Here is a 20,146-nt window from a genome sequence, read left to right as displayed (position 1 = left end):
ATATGGGCGCCGGGCACAATAGGCAGGTAGGTAGCAACTATCTGCCTGATAGTTCTTAAGCCCCTGGTTAAAACATTAAATAGTCCTGGATAACCCCTTTAATGGATACTCCAAATAGATTAGAAAAACTGGGAAAGTAAATTAATGTGTATGCACAATGTAAGTGCATATTAACACATGACCATTAACCAGAGAAAACAAAAAGCAAAAATACACAAATATCCTGAAAAGGTAATAATAATAATAAGGGTATTTAGTAAATATAATTTTGATCAAAATAATGTGCAAGCCATCCCGCCACGTCACGACAACCCTTGTGGGACAGTCCCTACTCTAGTATTTAAAACCTTTTCAGTTGCCAAGTGACGTGAATGTGAACAAGGATCGAGGGACTGATCCACTAGTAAAAGCTTAGGCCAGACTGGATGGCTTTCCCAGCTCAGAAAAAGGGCGGTCACACCCATATATGCACAGAATGCACAATGAAATGAATAAAAAACTGGAGTCTGAACTGAGAAAGTAAATTAATGTGTATGCACAATGTAAGTGCATATTAACACATGACCATTAACCAGAGAAAACAAAAAGCAAAAATACACAAATATCCTGAAAAGGTAATAATAATAATAAGGGTATTTAGTAAATATAATTTTGATCAAAATAATGTGCAAGCCATCCCGCCACGTCACGACAACCCTTGTGGGACAGTCCCTACTCTAGTATTTAAAACCTTTTCAGTTGCCAAGTGACGTGAATGTGAACAAGGATCGAGGGACTGATCCACTAGTAAAAGCTTAGGCCAGACTGGATGGCTTTCCCAGCTCAGAAAAAGGGCGGTCACACCCATATATGCACAGAATGCACAATGAAATGAATAAAAAACTGGAGTCTGAACTGAGAAAGTAAATTAATGTGTATGCACAATGTAAGTGCATATTAACACATGACCATTAACCAGAGAAAACAAAAAGCAAAAAACACAGACTCCAGTTATAAAAAAAAAAATCAGAAAAGATAGGTTATAAAAGTTCCATTTTAGTCAACCTAGCTTTCCCAGGACTCGGAATGGCAAGTCTGCTTATAATTGTGTAGCAACAAGGGGGTGGGTTATATCTTACTACATCAGTTCGTACAGAACTCATCGTTTTCTACAGCTCTAACTGAAATCACGCATGGGTTTAGGGGTCTACCAGTGGTCTTTAAGGTCTGACAGCCACATTTGATTGGCAGAAAGGCAATACCTCAAAGTTCAAAGATAGAGAGAAAAGTGACATTTAGGAGATACAAATAGAGTTCAGCTATAATTGACATTAATATCTGCTTACCTTTCAAGATAAGAGGGATAAATGGGATTACAGGGGGCCGCATACGAGACACCATCTCACGATATGACTTATGATTCCTGCAGGGATCCTATTAAAGGAAGATAAAGGTGTTATTGGAAAAGAATATTCCTTAAAGGAGTTGTCCACTTGTGGAGAACATTTTTTTTTTTACTTAAGTGCATGTGTTTGGAGCTTATCATTTTTGCAGTTGGGTTTCATTAAACATTTTTCACTGTTTGGCTCTTACCACCTCTTTGTTTCTCTGCACATTCAACTTTGATGTGGTCTGTGGTCATAAGTCGCTGAGAGGAGCTCAGAAAAGACAAAAGAGAGCTACAAGCTCCCCGTCAGACTGCTATAACAGGCTTACTGACGGATCCACAGTAATTTCATTCTGTAGCCAGCGTGACACAAAGACTATGAAAGCCAAATGGTGCAACATTTTTAATGAAACACAATTTAAAAACTGACCTTAGCCCCAATTACATGCATATATTTTAAAAAAAGAATATCTCCAATGGTGGATAGCCCCTTTAACTAAATGAAAATTAGTTAAGTAATACCCTTTATTAATCAGAGAAAGTTTAGCACAATTTTTCCCATTGAGCTCCATAGATAAAATGCCCTATGGGGCGTCATTGCAAAGGTTATTTCTCCCATATTCCAGTTTCAGCATTATTATTGAATTATTCTTTGTTGTAAAATCATTTTGAAAGATGACAAGCACTGAGGGTGACAGCCATCATCAATGTTACAAATACAAATGGAAGCAGACGTCTCACCAGAGAATTTATTACACTTGTCTAGGACTCACCGTTAAATTTTCAAACTTTCTAAAGAGATTCTTAAACTTTCCAGGTAATTTCTAGGAAGGAAGGAATTAAATTATTAAGACATTTATCATATAACATCCTTCAGGTTTGTACCGGTGATAAAGGCAAAGTCTTGTGTTTGCAGATCTTGGGACACTTGTGGATTTTCTAACTCATATTAACAATCATCATGAGGCTTCTTTGGAAAACCACAATCTTAAAGGGTTTCTCAACTTTCTTTTGTTATAAGTTAAATACGGTAAATACGTATTATTTACCAAACGAACCGCCCTCCAATCTGATGCCATCCTGTCCATTCAGTCACCTGACTGCTGAAGTCACTGGTTGGCTGCAGGGTCAGTCATCCGATAGATAGGAAGACATGCCAGTGACATAAAGATAGCCCATCCATCAGTCACCTAATTCTGCAGCCAATCGGTGGCTGAAAGGACAAGACACAATCACTTCTGGTCCTGGTGGAGCACACAAGAGCGGCAGTAGATTAGAGTGGTAAGTAATACCATGTTTTTTTTTTATTTTACAACGATCTCCTCCCTCTAAAGTTTGAAAAAGTTGTGGAAAACCACTTTAAGAAACTTTAAACATCATTTCCTTAACATTTCACTTTCTCCTGTTACTTTTCATTACACTACTTTTCTTTATTAATAGGCAAAATGAGTTTCTTCCCCACTATTAGCAAAAAATTTTTTTAATAAACCTAAGCATAAAAAATTGTCATGGGCAGGAGGACACAAGTGAAGACGTATGCATGGAATCAGTGTCCCAAGCACATTGGGTCTTTGGGAGCCAGGTAGCCATTTGCGCACATGATTGTTTGGGGGAAGCGTCTCTCTGACCAGGAGTCTAATAATGCTCAGGACAAATTGCTTCCCGAGTCAACAGGGTTTTCATTTGTACAAAGGGAATCATGTTTTGTATACGAGGTTAATACTTATTGTAAAGTAGATTCTGACACATGTTCTTGGGACCTCTATGAATTTTTGTTTGTGGACTCAATGGCTAATTGAAATAATACAATTTACATTAATGCAAAAACATACAAAATATCTAAAGATATCATCAGAAGCCAATCTAGGGACACATACAATGTATGCAAAGTGTATATCAACAAGATCCAAGATAATGGACACGCATTATACTTGGCCTCCATAATTTGAACTAGGGAAGCTTGTATTGTACTGCATGCAACTCCAAACGACATTCAGTCATTACATCCAACATCTGTGCTCATCTGTTCTTACTTGTAAACCCCAATGTCGTTATATGATATGTGCCCATTGTCTAAACAGTGGTCTGCTAAAATATGCACTTTGCAATATCCTTGTCCCAGACAATTTTGTTACATATAATTGAATGGTTGCACGGAACCTTTCATGTCCCCAAACGGTATTAACCTGCAGCGACAGGGAGAAAATGAACTTTATTCCTCTCAGGATCTGCCAGCTTTCAGTCATAGAGGAGGAGTTGCAGCACGGCAACAATCACGTAGATCCACTGCAGAGCGAGCTGTCAATCAAAGTGCCAGGGCGTACTTACAGCTGCCGCTCACTGAGCAGTGACACCTTTATGACTGAATACCTGCGGCTCCTTAAGGCCCCTTCACACACACAGCAATATCGCCAGCGAGATCACCGATTTTGTGACGCCACAGCGATCTCACCAGCGATATCACTGTGTGTGACATGGATCAGCGACCGGCCCCCCTGCCGGGTATCGCTGATCGTGCAGGATCGTCTTGGGCCGTTTTTTGATTGTTGGTCTCCCGCTGGCCAGAGCGCATCGCTGCGTGCGGCAGCGGGAGAGCAACGATCAGTGACGCTGGACGCTGGTTTCCAAGGTAAACAGCGGGTAACCAAGAGCCGTGCAGCTCTTAGATACCCACTGTTTACATTGGAAACCAGCTTGCTCGCTGGTCCTGATCGCTGGAGGGGCTAACGATGTCCCAGCGATCCCATCCATGTCGGATCATTGGTGGGATCGCTGGGACATCGTTATGTGTAACAGGGCCTTTAGAGAAATAAAGTTAATTTCCTCTAAGGAATAAGGCTTTCAGTAAGGAGGCCGGACAGCTTTGTAATTCTATCAATCTGCAGATTAACCCTATATCAGCAGGTTAATAGCAGTTGGGGGCATGACAGGTTCCCTTTACCCCCAAGCCTGTTATCACCTTCATGACCAGGTCAAATTTTTCAATTCTGACCACTGTCACTTTATGATGTAATAATTCTGGAATGCTTTAACGGATCCCACTGATTCTGAGATTTTTTTCTTGAAATATTTAACTTCATCATGGTGGTAAAATTTGTTCAATATGACTTGTGTTTTACAGTATTTGTGAAAAAAATCGGAAATTTGGAGAAAATTTAAACCAGAGAGTTATGTCACATAAAATAGTTAATAAATAACATTTCCCACATGGTTACTTTACATCAGCACAATTTTGGAAACATACTTGTTTTTTTGGTAGGAAGTTATAAGGGTTAAAAGTTGACCAGTGATTTCTCATTTTTCAACAAAATTTACAAAACCATTTCTTTAGGAACCACAAAACATTTGAGGGGTCTATATGACAGAAAATACCCCAAATTTACACCAGTTTAAAAACGGCACCCCTCAAGTGCTCAAAACCACATTCAAGAAGTTTATTAACGCTTCAGGTGCTTCACAGGAACTGAAGCAATGTGGAAGGAAAAAAGGAATATTTAACTTTTTTTTAACAAAAATTTTACTTTAGACCCATATTTTTTCATTTTCACAAGGGTAACAGGAGAAACGTCAATACCCCATATATGGGAGAAAACTACTGCTTGGGTGCAAGGTGCAGACATTTATAACATTGAGCCGTGAAAATAAAAATGTTCTTTTAGCCACAATTTTTTTATTTTCACAAGGGTAACAGGAGAAAATGGACTCCAACAATCAATTGTTGTGCAATTTCTCCTGAGTATGCCAATACCCCATATGTGGGGTGAAACTACTGTTTGGGCGCACAGCCAAGCTTGGAAGGGAAGGAGCACCGTTTAACTTTTTAAAAACAAAATTGGCTGGAATCATTAGCGAACACCATGTCACGTTTGGAGAGCCCCTGATGTGCCTAAACAGTGGAAACCCCCCACAAGTGATGCCATTTTGAAAACTAGATCCTTTGAGGAATGTATCTAGCTATGTGGTGAGCACCTTGAACCCCCAGGTGCTTCACAGAAGTATATAATCATACAATTCGTTATGCAATTTGTCCTGAGTATACCGATACAAGGCTACAAATTTCTTCTTACCTCCCAGGTAACACGTAGGCGGCTCACGGCACCATTGTCCAAACCCATTACTATAGCAAAAAAAGATAGGAGATCTTGGTTCTGTTTACAACTGTGGAAAGACCAGGATAGAGAGATAATGAACAGTTGAGGCTAGATAAGACAGAGCATAATGATATAGAGCATTTACTGAATTATGGAAGTAAGAAGGCAAAATGGTAGAAGGTTTAGAAACTCAAGGCACCACCTAATTGTGTAATTTATTGAAATACAGCTATATCCTACTATTTACACATATAATGGATATAACTTCCATAGAGGGAGATAGCAAGGGAGAGAGGGAAGAGTGAGGGAGTTAAGAACTAGAGAGAGAGGGGGGGGAGGTAGACAGAGCGTTATGAAGAGAGAGAGGAGAGAGGGAGAGAGATAGTGGGAAAGAGTCAGAGAGAGAGAGAAAGAAAGAAAAGAGAGCAAGTGAGAGATAGACAGAGTAATAAAGGAAAAGAGAGAGGGAGGGAGATAGAAAGAGAGGGAGAGAAGCAAGACAGGTAGCGAGGGAAAGAAAACGGGCAAGGGAAAAAAGAAAGAGAAAGGGGTGTGGGAAACAGAGTTAGGAATAGCGAAAGAGAAAAGAAAATTGGAGTGAGAGCGGGAGAGAAAAGAGACAGGGAGATGATAGGGATGAGTGTGAAGGAGAAACAGAAGGAGAGAGGAAAAGAGGGAGAGAGGGGGTGAGATAGAGAGAGCGTAGGAGAGCGATTGAGAGAACGGAAAAACAGAGAAAGAATAGGCAAAAATATTAGTAAATTAAAACAGGTGATATTTAGGTAATAAAAGAGTGTGATCCTTGAGACAGATAAAGGGCACTATACTAACATTGCTGCTGTTTTGATGAACTTCTTGAGGAGCTGAGTGCGTCTCGCTGGTGCCTCACAGAGCAGGGTCTGGGTACTGACCCAGTGTTGTACCTCACTACATCTTTGCAGCAGTAGCTCCAGATTTGCTGTCTCCCTGCGTCCCCGCTCTACATGGAACACGTAGTCTACAAACTCCAGCTGAAAAGACACAAGATCCTCCGTTGGTTAAGTCTTCTGCTAACTAAATTATATCTACTCTGTTGTCACAATTGTTCTTACAGGAGCGAATGCTTGTAAATTAAAGAAAATGGTGAGAATTAGCAAAATGTTTTGATTAAAAATGTGTTTTGTTACCTATGTTTCTCCATGGTAACAGACTACAAACAATTCCTGTGTAGTCTGATCCTGCATTTATACTCCATGTTACATGTCCACTAGTTTTATCTGTCTTAACAAGAGTTTGGGGAAGCTGAGTGACCTTCCACAGTTTAGTTCTCTCAGAAGAAGTCTGAATTTAGCCTTATTTGTGAATATAAAAGAAAGCATGCATTAGCATTGATACAATACAAGGTACTGAACTTTTTATCCCTTGATGTATCTGGTAAGATGTTAATGAGAAGTGGAATTTTGCTCTGAAAACATAATAGAGAGCGTCATTGAGGCCGCAAGAACCATAAGCATACGCTATTATGGTGGCCGTTTAGCACATAGGTTTGACTGCAAAGGGCAATATCACCCAAACGATCTTTTTAGCTTATAGCGGTGACTTTCAGAAATTGATGTTTTTTTGTTTTTAATTTGCAACAAACTAAAGTAACGGCAGAGCCCCTCGCTGTGACACAATATGGTGTTTGACTAAATGATTTTCTAACCCGCTGAGTTGCGGTGCCCCCTCCCAGCATCATCCAGGAATTCAGACTTATGTGCAGTGATAAACTACAAATTATAGGTCACAGATATTTTTCTGTAATGCTTGTTCTGTTCTAAAATCCGAAATCAACCAAATATGGAAAAAAAAGAAAATTTGGGTAAGAAAGCAAGATAACTTAGTCACTCTTATTCCCTACGTCTTAATCAGCAAAACTGCAAAGAAAAACACAAATCTTATTGCCACATCTGACAATTATAACGTATCTACAGGATATGCTATGAATGTAAAAGACGGCTCAGCTATTGTTAGAATGCCCATAGAAGCCGTCCATGAACAGCCACCGTTCCATTTTTGGCATCCAGTTCTTGTCATAGACGTGGATCCCAGAAATATTTCATCCCATCGGTGACATATTCACCAATATTTATATACTGTTATTTATTTTTCCTTAAAATATGATCCATCTCATTTGATCTTGAAAAGTTTAGCTTCTCCTCCCCCAAGCCATTACTGGGGAATACTGGGCATCCCCTACTGGTAAAATGTAATTATACATGAGGCTTAAGGCCCTGTCACACACAGCGATCTCTCTAGCGTGATCGCTGATTTTGTGTTGCCACAGCGATGTCACCAGCGATATCACTGTGTATGACGGGGATCAGCGACCGGCCCCTCTGCCAGGTATCACTGATCGTGACCGATCGGCCTGGGCCATTTTTTGATCGCTGGTCTCCCGCTGGCCAGCACGCATCGCTGCGTGTGGCAGCAAGAGACCAGCGATCAGCGACGCTGGTTTCTAATGTAAATATCGGGTGTCCAGGAGCCACGGCTCTTGGATACCCGCTGTTTACCTTGGAATCCGGCGTACACACTGGTTTCCAAGGTAAACAGCGGGTATCCAGGAGCCGCGCAGCTCTTAGATATCCAATGTTTACCTTGGAAACCAGCGTGTACGCCAGTTTCCAAGGTAAACAGCGGGTATCCAAGAACCACGGCTCCTGGATACCCGATGTTTACATTAGAAACCAGCTTGCTCGCTGGTCCTGATCGCTGGAGGGGCTGTCTATGTGACAGCTCACCAGCGATCAGAATAATGATGTCCCAGCAATCCCATCCATGTCGGATCGTTGGTGGGATCGCTGGGACATCGTTATGTGTAATGGGGCCTTTATTCCATTGAATGGGTGACTGAGTAATACATTGTGGCATTAAGTCCCCCAGAGCAATGTTTCACTAAGTGAATGCCAAGCAGATGCCCCTCTTCTATGACGTCCACATGCCATAGTATGTAAAGAATATGACCCAAGAGGGACATCCTCTTTAAAGTTTATGCAGATTTCAAGGAACATATATATATATATATATATATATATATATATATAAAAGTGTATGTATGTGTGTGTGTGTGTGTGTGTGTGTGTGTATGTGTGTGTGTGTGTGTGTATCACCAACCAATCACGAAGCATCTTTCATTTCACCAGAGCTGTTTAAAAGAAGCTGAGCTGTGATTGGTTGCTATGAGCAACAGTTTTCCTTGCAACCAATCACTAAGCAAAGAAGCTGAGCTGTGATTGGTTGCTATGAGCAATAGTTTTCTCATTCCACGACAACACCTCAGCAGACACTGCCATGGTGGGAGAAACCTAATATTCCCGGGAACATAAGCTCCCAGCATTGTCTGCCCCCAGAAAGGAGGAGAGAGCACATGACAGAAATGAATCCCCCCTCTCCCTGCCCATAACCCCATCACACATCCTCCATCCCGTAGGCACATCTACCCTCTTAAATGGATATCCGGTATGGAAGTTAGGATGTGGGATATTAGGCGTTGTAGTCCGATGGCTCTGGCTGACGTGGGATATTAACCCCTTAGTGACGGAGCCAATTTTTTAAATTCTCACCAATGTCACTTTATGTGGTGATTACTCTGGAACGCTTCAACAAATCCCATTGATTTTGAGACTGTTTTTTCTTCGCACATTATAATTTATGATCATGGTAAATTTAGGTTGATAAGTTTTGTGTTTATTTATAAAAAGTTTCAGAAATTTGACAAAAATGTAAAAATTTTTAAAACATTTTTAAAACGCTAATTTATTTTATTAGCCTTTTAGGAGGTTTAATAATGTAGCAGCAATTTTTAATTTTTTCAAGGAAATTTACAAAATTTATTTTTTTGAGGGACCTATCCAGGTTTGAAGTGACTTTGGGGGTCCTATGTATTGGAAGACCCCAAATGTGATACCATTTTAAAAACAGCACCCCTTGACATATTGAAAACTGCTGTCAAATAGTTTATTAACCCTTCAGGTGATTTTCAGGAATTAATGCAAAGTGGTAGAGCAGGAATGAAAAAGTGTTTGTTTACCACCTAAATGTCACTGACTTCTGAACTGACCGCTATAGCCGTGAGACTCTAAAGGGCATGTCACACTAAGAGATATCGCTAGCAATATCGCTATAACTAGTGACGTTATAGCGATATTGCTAGCGATATCGCTGTGTGTGATACTTACCTACGACCGGCTCCCCCGCTGGTTATCGCTGATCACGCGAGAACGTCCTGGACTGTTTCTCGTCGTCAGCTTCCTGTGGCGCTTCCTGCTGTGACGACGAGCGACGTGTAGAGCCGGGCGGGAGGACGCAGGATCGCCTGGTGTGACAGGTAAGTAGTGACCCCCGACCCCTGCGATGTCGCTGGTGAGATCTGCCTGTGTGGCAGCTCACTAGCGACCACTTAGCGATGTACCAGCGATCGTGACCGCGTCATATCGCTGGTCGGGATTGCTGGTACATCGCTAAGTGTGACAGTACCTTAAGGCCGCTATTTGGCCATGAACTGCTTTGGCAAACATCAGGACCACACAATCATGATCTCGGTGTGTCAATTAGATTAAAGCAGAAGCCCCCACAATCTATTAACCATTTATTAGATGTAGTCACTTTTGACAGCAGCAACTAAGGGGTTAAACAGATCTGGATGGTGCCAACACTAATCATTTGTGATACAGCAAGTTGTCAGCTATAGTGTACAGCTATCAGCTGCTGGATTGTCACCTGTATGGGGATGCTATTCTCTTATATCTCAGGTCAGTAAAAAGACGTATTAGCTGTCGTCCGGTGGCTCTGGCTGACAGGATGATGTGGAATATTAGGGGTAGTAATTCAAACAAGAAAAATTATAGCCAGCTCACCCAGTTAGACGTCCTTAGTGGTTCTGCTCACTGCCAGGAAGCCGCACGGAGTTGTAATGGGAGAGGCACACCCATGTTGCAATAGAAACAAAAACCAGCAAATAATTCCAGCGGATGCTTCCTACTTGGCCATAAAATCCATTTTATTTTTATCTTTTAAAATAGTTCCATGTGGCAGAAACCCAAATATATACAGGGGGTCAGAAGAAAAAAAGGGCACACTGCTGCTTTATGCGTGCAGACTACGCGTTTCGACCTTACTAGGTCTTCTTCTAGGTCTTCAAGAAGAAGAAGACCTAGTAAGGTCGAAACGCGTAGTCTGCACGCATAAAGCAGCAGTGTGCCCTTTTTTTCTTCTGACCCCCTGTATATATTTGGGTTTCTGCCACATGGAACTATTTTAAAAGATAAAAATAAAATGGATTTTATGGCCAAGTAGGAAGCATCCGCTGGAATTATTAGGGGTAGTAGTCCAGTGGCTCTGACTGACGGGATGATGTGGGATATTAGGGGTAGTAGTCCGGTGGCTCTGGCTGACAGGATGATGTGGGATATTAGGGGTAGTAGTCCGGTGGCTCTGGCTGATGGGACGATGTGGGATATTAGGGGTTGTAGTCTGGTGGCTCTGGCTGAAGGGATGATGTTGGATATTAGGGGTAGTAGTCCGGTGGCTCTGGCTGATAGGACGATGTGGGATATTAGGGGTTGTAGTCTGATGGCTTTGGCTGACGGGATGATGTGGGATATCAGGGGTAGTAGTCCGGTGGCTCTGGCTGACGGGATGATGTGGGATATTAGGGGTAGTAGTCCGGTGGCTCTGGCTGACGGGATGATGTGGGATATTATAGTGAATGTGGCTATGCGAAGTGGGCGAGGCTCTACACTCAGATTATATATATAGATATATATAAATATAATCATTATAATTTGTTATAAATAATAGTTAGTAACTATGCCTGGGCAGCGCCGGGCTCTTCAGCTAGTTAATTATAAAATTGGACCTTGTGCAAGGCTTTGTAGACCCAGTGGTTCCGTTGGAAGACATGTAATTCAGATAGTAGAATCATGAATGGAGGCTCAGTGCATCCTTGCTACTGCAATATAGTCCCCATGCAACACCTGCAACTGCAATAGTCCCCCATGTGGCACCTACAACTGCAATATAGTCCCCCATGAGGCACCTACAACTGCAATATAGTCCCCCACGCAGCACCTGCAACAGCAATGGGGATTATGCTTACAATATAGTCCCCCATGTGGCACCTACAACCGTGGTATAGTTCACATGCAGCACCTGCAATATAGTCCCCCATGTGGCACCTACAACCGTGGTATAGTTCACATGCAGCACCTGCAACTGCAATATAGTCCCCCATGTGGCACCTACAACCGTGGTATAGTTCACATGCAGCACCTGCAACTGCAATATAGTCCCCCATGTGGCACCTACAACCGTGGTATAGTCCCAATGCAGCACGTGCAATATAGTCCCCCATGTGGCACCTACAACTGTGGTGTAGTCCCCATGCAGCACCTGCAACTGCAATATAGTCCCCCATGTGGCACCTACAACCGTGGTATAGTCCCCATGCAGCACCTGCAATATAGTCCCCCATGTGGCACCTACAACTGCAATATAGTCCCCCATGCGGCACCTGCAACAGCAATATAGTCCCCCATGTGGCACCTTCGACCGTGGTATAGTCCCCATGCAGCACCTGCAACTGCAATATAGTCCCCCATGTGGCACCTGCAACAGCAATATAGTCCCCCATGTGGCACCTACAACTGCAATATAGTCCCCCATGCGGCACCTGCAACTGCAATATAGTCCCCCATGTGGCACCTGCAACAGCAATGGGGATTATGCTTACAATATGGTCCCCCATGTGGCACCTACAACCGTGCTATAGTTCACATGCAGCACCTGCAATATAATCCCCCATGTGGAACCTGCAACTGTGGTATAGTCCCCATGCAGCACCTGCAACTGCAATATAGTCCCCCATGTGGCACCTACAACCGTGGTATAGTCCCCATGCAGCACCTGCAATATAGTCCCCCATGCGGCACCTGCAACAGCAATATAGTCCCCCATGTGGCACCTTCAACCGTGGTATAGTCCCCATGTGGCACCTGCAACAGCAATATAGTCCCCCATGTGGCACCTACAACTGCAATATAGTCCCCCATGCGGCACCTGCAACAGCAATATAGTCCCCCATGTGGCACCTACAACTGTAGTATAGTCCCCATGCAGCACCTGCAATATAGTCCCCCATGTGGCACCTACAACCGTGGCATAGTCCCCATGCAGCACCTGCAATATAGTCCCCCATGTGGCACCTACAACTGCAATATAGTCCACATGCAGCTTCTACAACAGCAATATAGTCCCCCATGTGGCACTTACAACCGTGGTATAGTACCCATGGAGCACCTGCAACTGTAATATAGTCCCCCATGTGGCACCTACAACTGTGGTATAGTCCTCCATGTGACACAACAGCAATATAGTCCACCATGTGGCACCTGCAACAGCAATATAGTCCCCCATGTGGCACGACATTACAGAATTGTTCTCCTTTCCAAGCCATGCTTTATTGTGCAGGATCCGATGGAGCATGTCACCTATGATTGCCTTTGGATGATATCAGCCATAGGTACAATGAGGCCCCATACATTTTTGTGGGCACCAGAATACAGCTCTGCACAACTCCTAGTTTACACAAAAACCATGTGCATGAGGCCGCCTAACAGCAGTTCTGAGCAGCCACCACTCACAAGTACAAGGTTCCCACGCCCTGAGAGCAGTGCCGCCTCCACACATATTTGATCTATTACAACACTGCAATCTATTGTGGATTTGTTGCCCAAATATGTGAAAATAAGGTTTACCTGCGATAACACATTTCACCACGGCAATGTGAAAGTTACAACTTTCCATCACATCATTACACTTTCCCATCATACTGCCCCCTACAGAGCGATTTAAGGACTGCTCTGAGAACCTTCTCCATATGTGTGCGTAATCACAAACTTTAACTCTTAAGTCCTGAATTTTAGGACAGATGCAGACCACCATATTTGCAGTTCGAGTACGACCTGACAAAACATCATATCGCACTCGGACCATGCACATGTATGGTTCTTTTCTTGGACATAGTCTGTGAGGGGAAAAAAAACTCACAACATGCACGATTTGCATCTGATATTCGGATCGCACTCGGCCATGCAAATCAACGAGTCAGTGGCAAAAATCAGACTGCATTCGGATGACATCTGAGTGCAGTCTGATTTTCATGGACTGACAGAATGGAGAAGATGGAGAATTTTTTTCCCCATCTTCTCCTCATCTGAGAAAATCAGATCCGATTGTGGTCAAACTTTGGTCATAGTGTGATTTGCATGATCGACCCGATTCTCTCGGGGAAAATACGCTGGTGTGATCTGAGCCTTGACATAGACTATTTCAGCCATGAATTTGGGAAACCAGTTCTCATAAAATCCAACATTTCTGATGTCCTCATGCACAAATTACAATCACAGCTACTTTTTTTTTAAAATGGTGACAATCTCTAGTTATTAAAATGGCCAAATGGTAGAGTTAAGCAAAAAGATTCATGCTGCACTGGTCCAAGGCAGTCCTCACTTCTGCACCTTAGTAAATAAAAATAGAACTCAATACTCTTTTTCAACTTGTAAGGGTAAGGTATAGGTGTTCTCTTTATTGGTAGGCAATCCAAAACGAGACAGTTCGCTGTGAGGATTCTCCAGTGCTGGCGCTTGGAGAGGCAGGTGCGTGACCGCAAGTAAGTGATTTGCATACATGTGGTCACATACTGACTAGGTGGGCGTGGCCTCGCTCCATGTCAGTATATTGCACGAGGCTGGACACAGTCTAGTCGGAATGTGGCTGGAAGAATGCAAATTGCATACTTGTGGTCGCATGACCGCCTGCTCCAGACCCTTGTACTGGCGAATCCTCACAGTGCGCGCGCTGAAGACTTGTAGCCTATGGCCAAACATCCCCTTTAACAATAAACACTACAATTGTACCTTGCAGTTTGAAAAAAAAGAGAGCAGAGTTCTTTTTACCATGGTATAGGGCAGTGGTCCCCAACTTTTCTGACCTAGAGAGTCACATTCAGCTCTGAGAGGGGCCACATCCAGCTCCCTCCCCCCTCACAGTAGTGGCAAACAGAGCCCCTATTATGGGTATAATGATAACCACAGCTTTTCCACAGAAATCCCCCAGAAGCAGTATACCAAGACCCAGGGGTTCCCACAATACCCCGTTCAGTATTCTCCCATCCAGCATTCCCAACACACTGTCATAGCCATCTTCAGGCACCACCTCTGACAGGTAGCATCATCCTGTCTCCAGCGTACCATACCTAAATCATCTCTAAACCCCTCAGACCAGTGTATGTGCATCCAGATCTGCTCTTCAGTGCAGGGCTACTCACAAAATTCACCATTTTAAGATTTGCTCCTCATACCTGTTATCTAGATCTGGGGGTAAAGCACCCAGCTGGCGGATAGCCACGAGCCACAATTCATGGCTCCCGAGCTACAGATTGGGAACCCCTGGTATAAGGGGTAAAAACCCTACTTGAGCTCATTGCCCTGGAACCGCAGTGCCGTGCTTCTACACCATTCTCGGCCTGGCTTCCTGAGCGTCTCTTGCACTTACTAGGCCTCACAATGTGATGTTGCAGCGTCATTACATCGCATTCAGCCTGGTAAGTGCAAGGAGCGCTCTGGGTGCAGGGCCAGGGATACCTGGAGCAGAAGTGAAGAGTGTCTTGGATCGGCTGCCACAGACGACTGGACACTAAACCAGGGCATTGCAAATCTTTCTGTTCTACTAACGGTCTGGATTGTATGAATTTATGTTCTGCACACTAAGGCTATGTGCACACGTTCGGAAATGCTGCGGAAATGTCCGCAACTCCTGCCGCGGGTAAAAAGCATGCAGAATTCGCATGCGTTTTGCAAAGCGTTTTTAGCTTGCAGAATGCTAGCGCTTTCCAAGCGATTTGAAGCATCGCTTGGAAAAGTGATTGACAGGTTGGTCACACTCATCAAGCATAGTGCCTATGCAGCATCAATAGTAAAAGACAGAATGCTAAAAATAATTAAAAAAAATTTAAAAAAATGGTTATTCTCCACTTCCGACGGCCCCCGGCCCTCAGCCACGCTGCCGGCATCTTCCGGTCCCAGTGATGCTTTGCGCGAAGGACCTTTGTGACGTCACGCCCACGAGAGTGCGACATCATCTCAGGTGATTCGCGCAAAGCATCACTGGGACCGGAAGATGCCGGGAGCGTGGTGAGAGGCAGGAAGGACTCCAGGGGCCGCCAGAGGGTGAGTATATCCCGATTTTTTATTTTAATTCTATTTTTTACAGGATTATGGTACCCAGGGCATGGAGGAGAGTCTGGGTACCACATCCACACATGAAGCGCTCACTTCACGCATGGTGAGCATAGCCACATGCGTAACGTGAGCGTTTCAATGCAATCCTATGGGTGCGGAATCGCCACGATTCCGCACAAAGAATGAACATGCTGCATATTTTTCCGCTATGCGATTCCACAGCGGTAAAATCTGCAGCATTAGCACAGAAATGAGGAATCCCATAGGATTGCGTGGGATGCATTTTCTTAGCGTTTTCAGAGCAGAAAAACGCAGCTAAAAAAACGCAACGTGTGCACACAACGTAATAATTAGCAGACCGTCTCTGTGCTTCCTGTTCCAGTCATTTGGACATGTGTCGGCAATGATGACGCAAGATGGCCATTGGTGGGGACTTGTATTACTATACGTGTTGCAACAATGCTACTCACTTGGAAATGATCTCAGGTATCACAGGAACTGTTCCTATTTAAAGTCCTCATAAAGAACATCACAGGAAAACATATATACAGCCTTTATCAGCCACAAAGTGAAACATAAAGTAACAAGTCCATACAATAGCCCGCCTGCCTATTAGAGTCCAGCTTCTTAGTCCTTTAGCAAAGGCACTCAATCCAGGAGATCTGCAGACCTCCATACACACAGACATGTGTGAGACAAAAAGGTCTCATTTTACAAAGTGAACCACACCCAGGGGTGGATATACGGTGAGCAGCCATCTCTCCCAAATTTCTGCTGCTCATAATCAACAGGTCATGGCCGATTAACCCCTTTTAATCCCATATGTACAACAGCATTACTGCAGGTTTATTGCCCATCCACTAGGTGCCCTACAACCACATTAGGCTATGTGCACACGCTGCGGATTCACCTGCGGGTTTTTCCGCGCGGAACCGCAGGTAAAGTGACCTGCGGTTTGGCCTGCGGTTTTTCCCTGCGGTTTCACACCTCTACTATGTTAAAGGTGTGAAACCGCAGCGGAATCCGCAGAAACAATTGACATGCTGCGGTTTATAAACCGCGGAAAAAAACGCAGCGTGAGCACAGCGGTTTTTAAAACCCATAGGGTAACATGGTACTGTACCATGTCTGCAGAACCGCAGCAGAATCCGCAGCGTGTGCACATAGCCTTACAGTTTGTATGCATGTGATATTCTGTTTATGACTGACAGCCCCTTTAGTTTATTTAAACTTTTTTTTGTTATTTTAATTGAAAATAAACTTTAAACGGGTGAGGCATAGGTGCATCATCTGCATGTAGCCAGTATGTACAGACTAAGGACACACAATCCATGAAGCATGGAGAAGGGTTCCGTGATCAGAGCTTGGTGCAGTCACGGCAGTGAATGTGCATGAATATCAGCTTCTTCATGGGAAGATCAATCAACGTGCCAGGTGACACTTCCATCAATAACCCATCTTCCCTGAGGCTATAAAGTCTCAATAACCACACGACCAAGCTTATTTAATAAGGGAAGCTAGATGCTACGTGCGGACATGTCCCATCTTTGCTGTTTTGCAGTGTTTGCAAGATATCTTCCATTTCTATGCAAACAATGCACGTGACCCTGGCACCACAACAGCGCTGTGTGAACCCCGTCGGGGCATTATCAGGGCATTTACACATTCTCACTGCACAAAAACAGAGAGGAGACATTCTGCACACATTACACGCAGGCTGATTGCATTTCATACATGTCTGCTCCTGTTCTTATTCCATCTCTAATATATTATCAATGTGTGAGACCTGGGGAGACAGGAAGCTTTTATTAATAGTCCAGGATAATGAGAGAATACAGACAAGAGACGATCACAGCAGTAAATATAGATACTTGGGACGTCCTCTTTTGTAAGGTTGCTGACACTTATATCAATAAGAATATAATAAATCTTCTATTTAGGATAAGTCGGGTGATATCCAATGTGGCTGCCTTTACAGATCCCCCTGTGGTTGACACCCATCGTTCCCAAATTACTAAATGTGACCAAGCTGACAAAATTTGTAAAAGTTGGCTACCTAAGGCTGGTTTCACATTAGCGCTTTTGTGCGCAGCGCATCGGGCGCACCAGTGCGCATGCGCACTGCGCACCTATATTTTACATGATGTGCGCATGGTCTTGCGCATATTTGCGCTTTCGTGCGCATGCGTTTTTTTGTCTTTTGCGCCAGGCGCGTCAGACGCAACATGTTGCATTTTTGGTTCCGCCCTGTCTCGTTAAAACAACGCATGCGCACGGAATGCGCAAAAACACCACATTGGAGCCTATGGGAGCGCAATACTTGCGCATGGTCTTGCGTTTTTATGCGCATGCGTTTTTTACATAAACATGACTGAAATTTGGTCTAGACAGTAAAAAAAAAAAATTGAACCAAGGTGATAAAATGGTGTGGGCACTGGGATTCCACAATACTTTAAGGATTGCTCACTAGTGGACACACAGCACAAGCTGCACCAATGTAAGTATGAAAAACCTAATGTCTGGCTGAAATTTCAATACATTTCTATGTACTTATGTCTCTTTTTTTTTTTATTGCAGCATGTCTTCATCTGGTGAAGAATATGTCCCCGGGATAGGGCAAGAGGCAGAAGAAGTGAGTACTATGCTTCCGTATGGATTTGAAAAAATAAACACATGTGATTAATTTTTTTGGTTTAATTTTCAGAGCTCATCCTCCATCACGCCACCACCACCGGAGGAACGGCAGGAGCAGCAAGGCCAAGTGCGGGCGGGTAGACGTGATGTAAGTACAGACGGACTGTTTTTTTTTTTTTTTTACTTATTTTCTAGTCTGGTTTTTTTTTTTTTTTTTTTTTTTTTGGTATTTTTTAGTTTTTTTTTTTTAAATTTTCATGGTTGTTTTTTTCGATGTTTGTTGTTTTTTTTCCATTTATTTCCATTTAAAACAAATAATTTTTTCATGGATTGTTTATCAATATCTAGGGCTCAAAGTGTGTATGTGTGTGTGTGTGTGTTTGTGTGTGTGTGTGTGAATGTTTGTTTGTTTGGGTATATGGGCACGGGACTATGGGATGGAGGATATATATGATGGGTATATGGGCATGGGATAGAGGATATGTATGATGGTATATGGGCACGGGACTATGGGATGGCGAACATGTATCATGTGTATATGGGCACAGGCATATGAGATGGCGAATATGTATGATGGGTATATGGGCACAGGACTATGGGATGGAGGATATGTATGATGGAATATGGGCACGGGACTATGGGATGGAGGATATATATGATGGGTATATGGGCATGGGATGGAGGATATGTATGATGGTATATGGGCACGGGACTATGGGATGGCGAACATGTATCATGTGTATATGGGCACAGGCATATGAGATGGCGAATATGTATGATGGGTATATGGGCACAGGACTATGGGATGGAGGATATGTATGATGGAATATGGGCACGGGACTATGGGATGGAGGATATATATGATGGGTATATGGGCATGGGATGGAGGATATGTATGATGGTATATGGGCACGGGACTATGGGATGGCGAATATGTATGATGGGTATATGGGCACAGGCATATGGGATGGCGAATATGTATGATGGGTATATGGGCACAGGACTATGGGATGGAGGATATGTATGATGGAATATGGGCACGGGACTATGGGATGGAGGATAATTTTAAATTTATATAACTAACCACAGTTAGTTACTATGCCCGGGCAGCGCCGGGCTCTTCAGCTAGTTATCGATATTTTTTTTTTTAAAATCTTTCAAAGATTAATGTTTGTCTTTCTTTTCTAGGCTCCACAGCGGGAGGAGGACCTCGCCCTGGACAACGACGAGCTCATCCGTCTAGTCCAGGAGCGAGTCCCGTTGTGGGACACCCGTCACCAACTGCACTCGGACAACGTGGTGATCCGGCGGCTCTGGAACGAGGTGGCCGCATCGCTGATGGATGGCTGGGACAACGCCTCTCCCTGGGTCCGCAAGGATTTTCGTAAGTATTTAAATGCAGTGTGATGCAGCAGTGATCTTGGCCGGGATCACCCAACTGTGTGTGATGCTATTAACTCCATGGAGTTTCTATCATCACACACAGTTGGATGATCACAGCCTCCAGTGCATAGTCTTACTTTTTTTCTTTTTTTTTTTTTTTCCATCACAGTGAACAAAGTCAGAACCCGTTGGCGCTCGATGAAGGACCGCTTCAACAGGGATATCCGTCAGGAGAATAAGGTTCGCAGTGGTGCTGCGGCAAGGACCGGCACGAAGTACCGATACCATCGTGCCTTGGCATTTTTAAGACCGGTCCTTGCCTCCCGAACGTAAGTATTTTCTAGTTGTATTGTGTTTTATTCTGTGCTTTTCTATTCCGCAGGAGTTGGCGATTGTTAATTTATGGTAGTAAT

At 43.5% G+C, this 20,146-nt stretch overlaps 1 protein-coding gene across 3 annotated transcripts in view; it reads right to left on the bottom strand.

Moving 5' to 3' along the window:
- RAPGEFL1 (Rap guanine nucleotide exchange factor like 1) overlaps positions 1-20,146 on the bottom strand; it is a 97,251-nt gene that overhangs the window by 17,297 nt on the left and 59,808 nt on the right. For all 3 annotated transcript variants that reach the window (XM_073572608.1, XM_073572609.1, XM_073572607.1), the window contains exons 10-13: positions 6,289-6,467; positions 5,434-5,524; positions 2,140-2,190; positions 1,326-1,413 (exon numbers count right to left, since the gene is read on the bottom strand). In XM_073572608.1, the coding sequence (XP_073428709.1) occupies positions 1,326-1,413; positions 2,140-2,190; positions 5,434-5,524; positions 6,289-6,467 (409 nt within the window). The remainder of the gene's footprint in view (positions 1-1,325; positions 1,414-2,139; positions 2,191-5,433; positions 5,525-6,288; positions 6,468-20,146) is intronic.

Source organism: Dendrobates tinctorius, unplaced genomic scaffold, assembly GCF_039654945.1.
Source record: "Dendrobates tinctorius isolate UK_male_01 unplaced genomic scaffold, ASM3965494v1 ptg000032l, whole genome shotgun sequence".
Lineage (NCBI taxonomy): Eukaryota > Metazoa > Chordata > Amphibia > Anura > Dendrobatidae > Dendrobates > Dendrobates tinctorius.
Note: the sequence above shows the minus strand (reverse complement) of the source record. Positions and strands in the feature narration are given on the sequence as shown.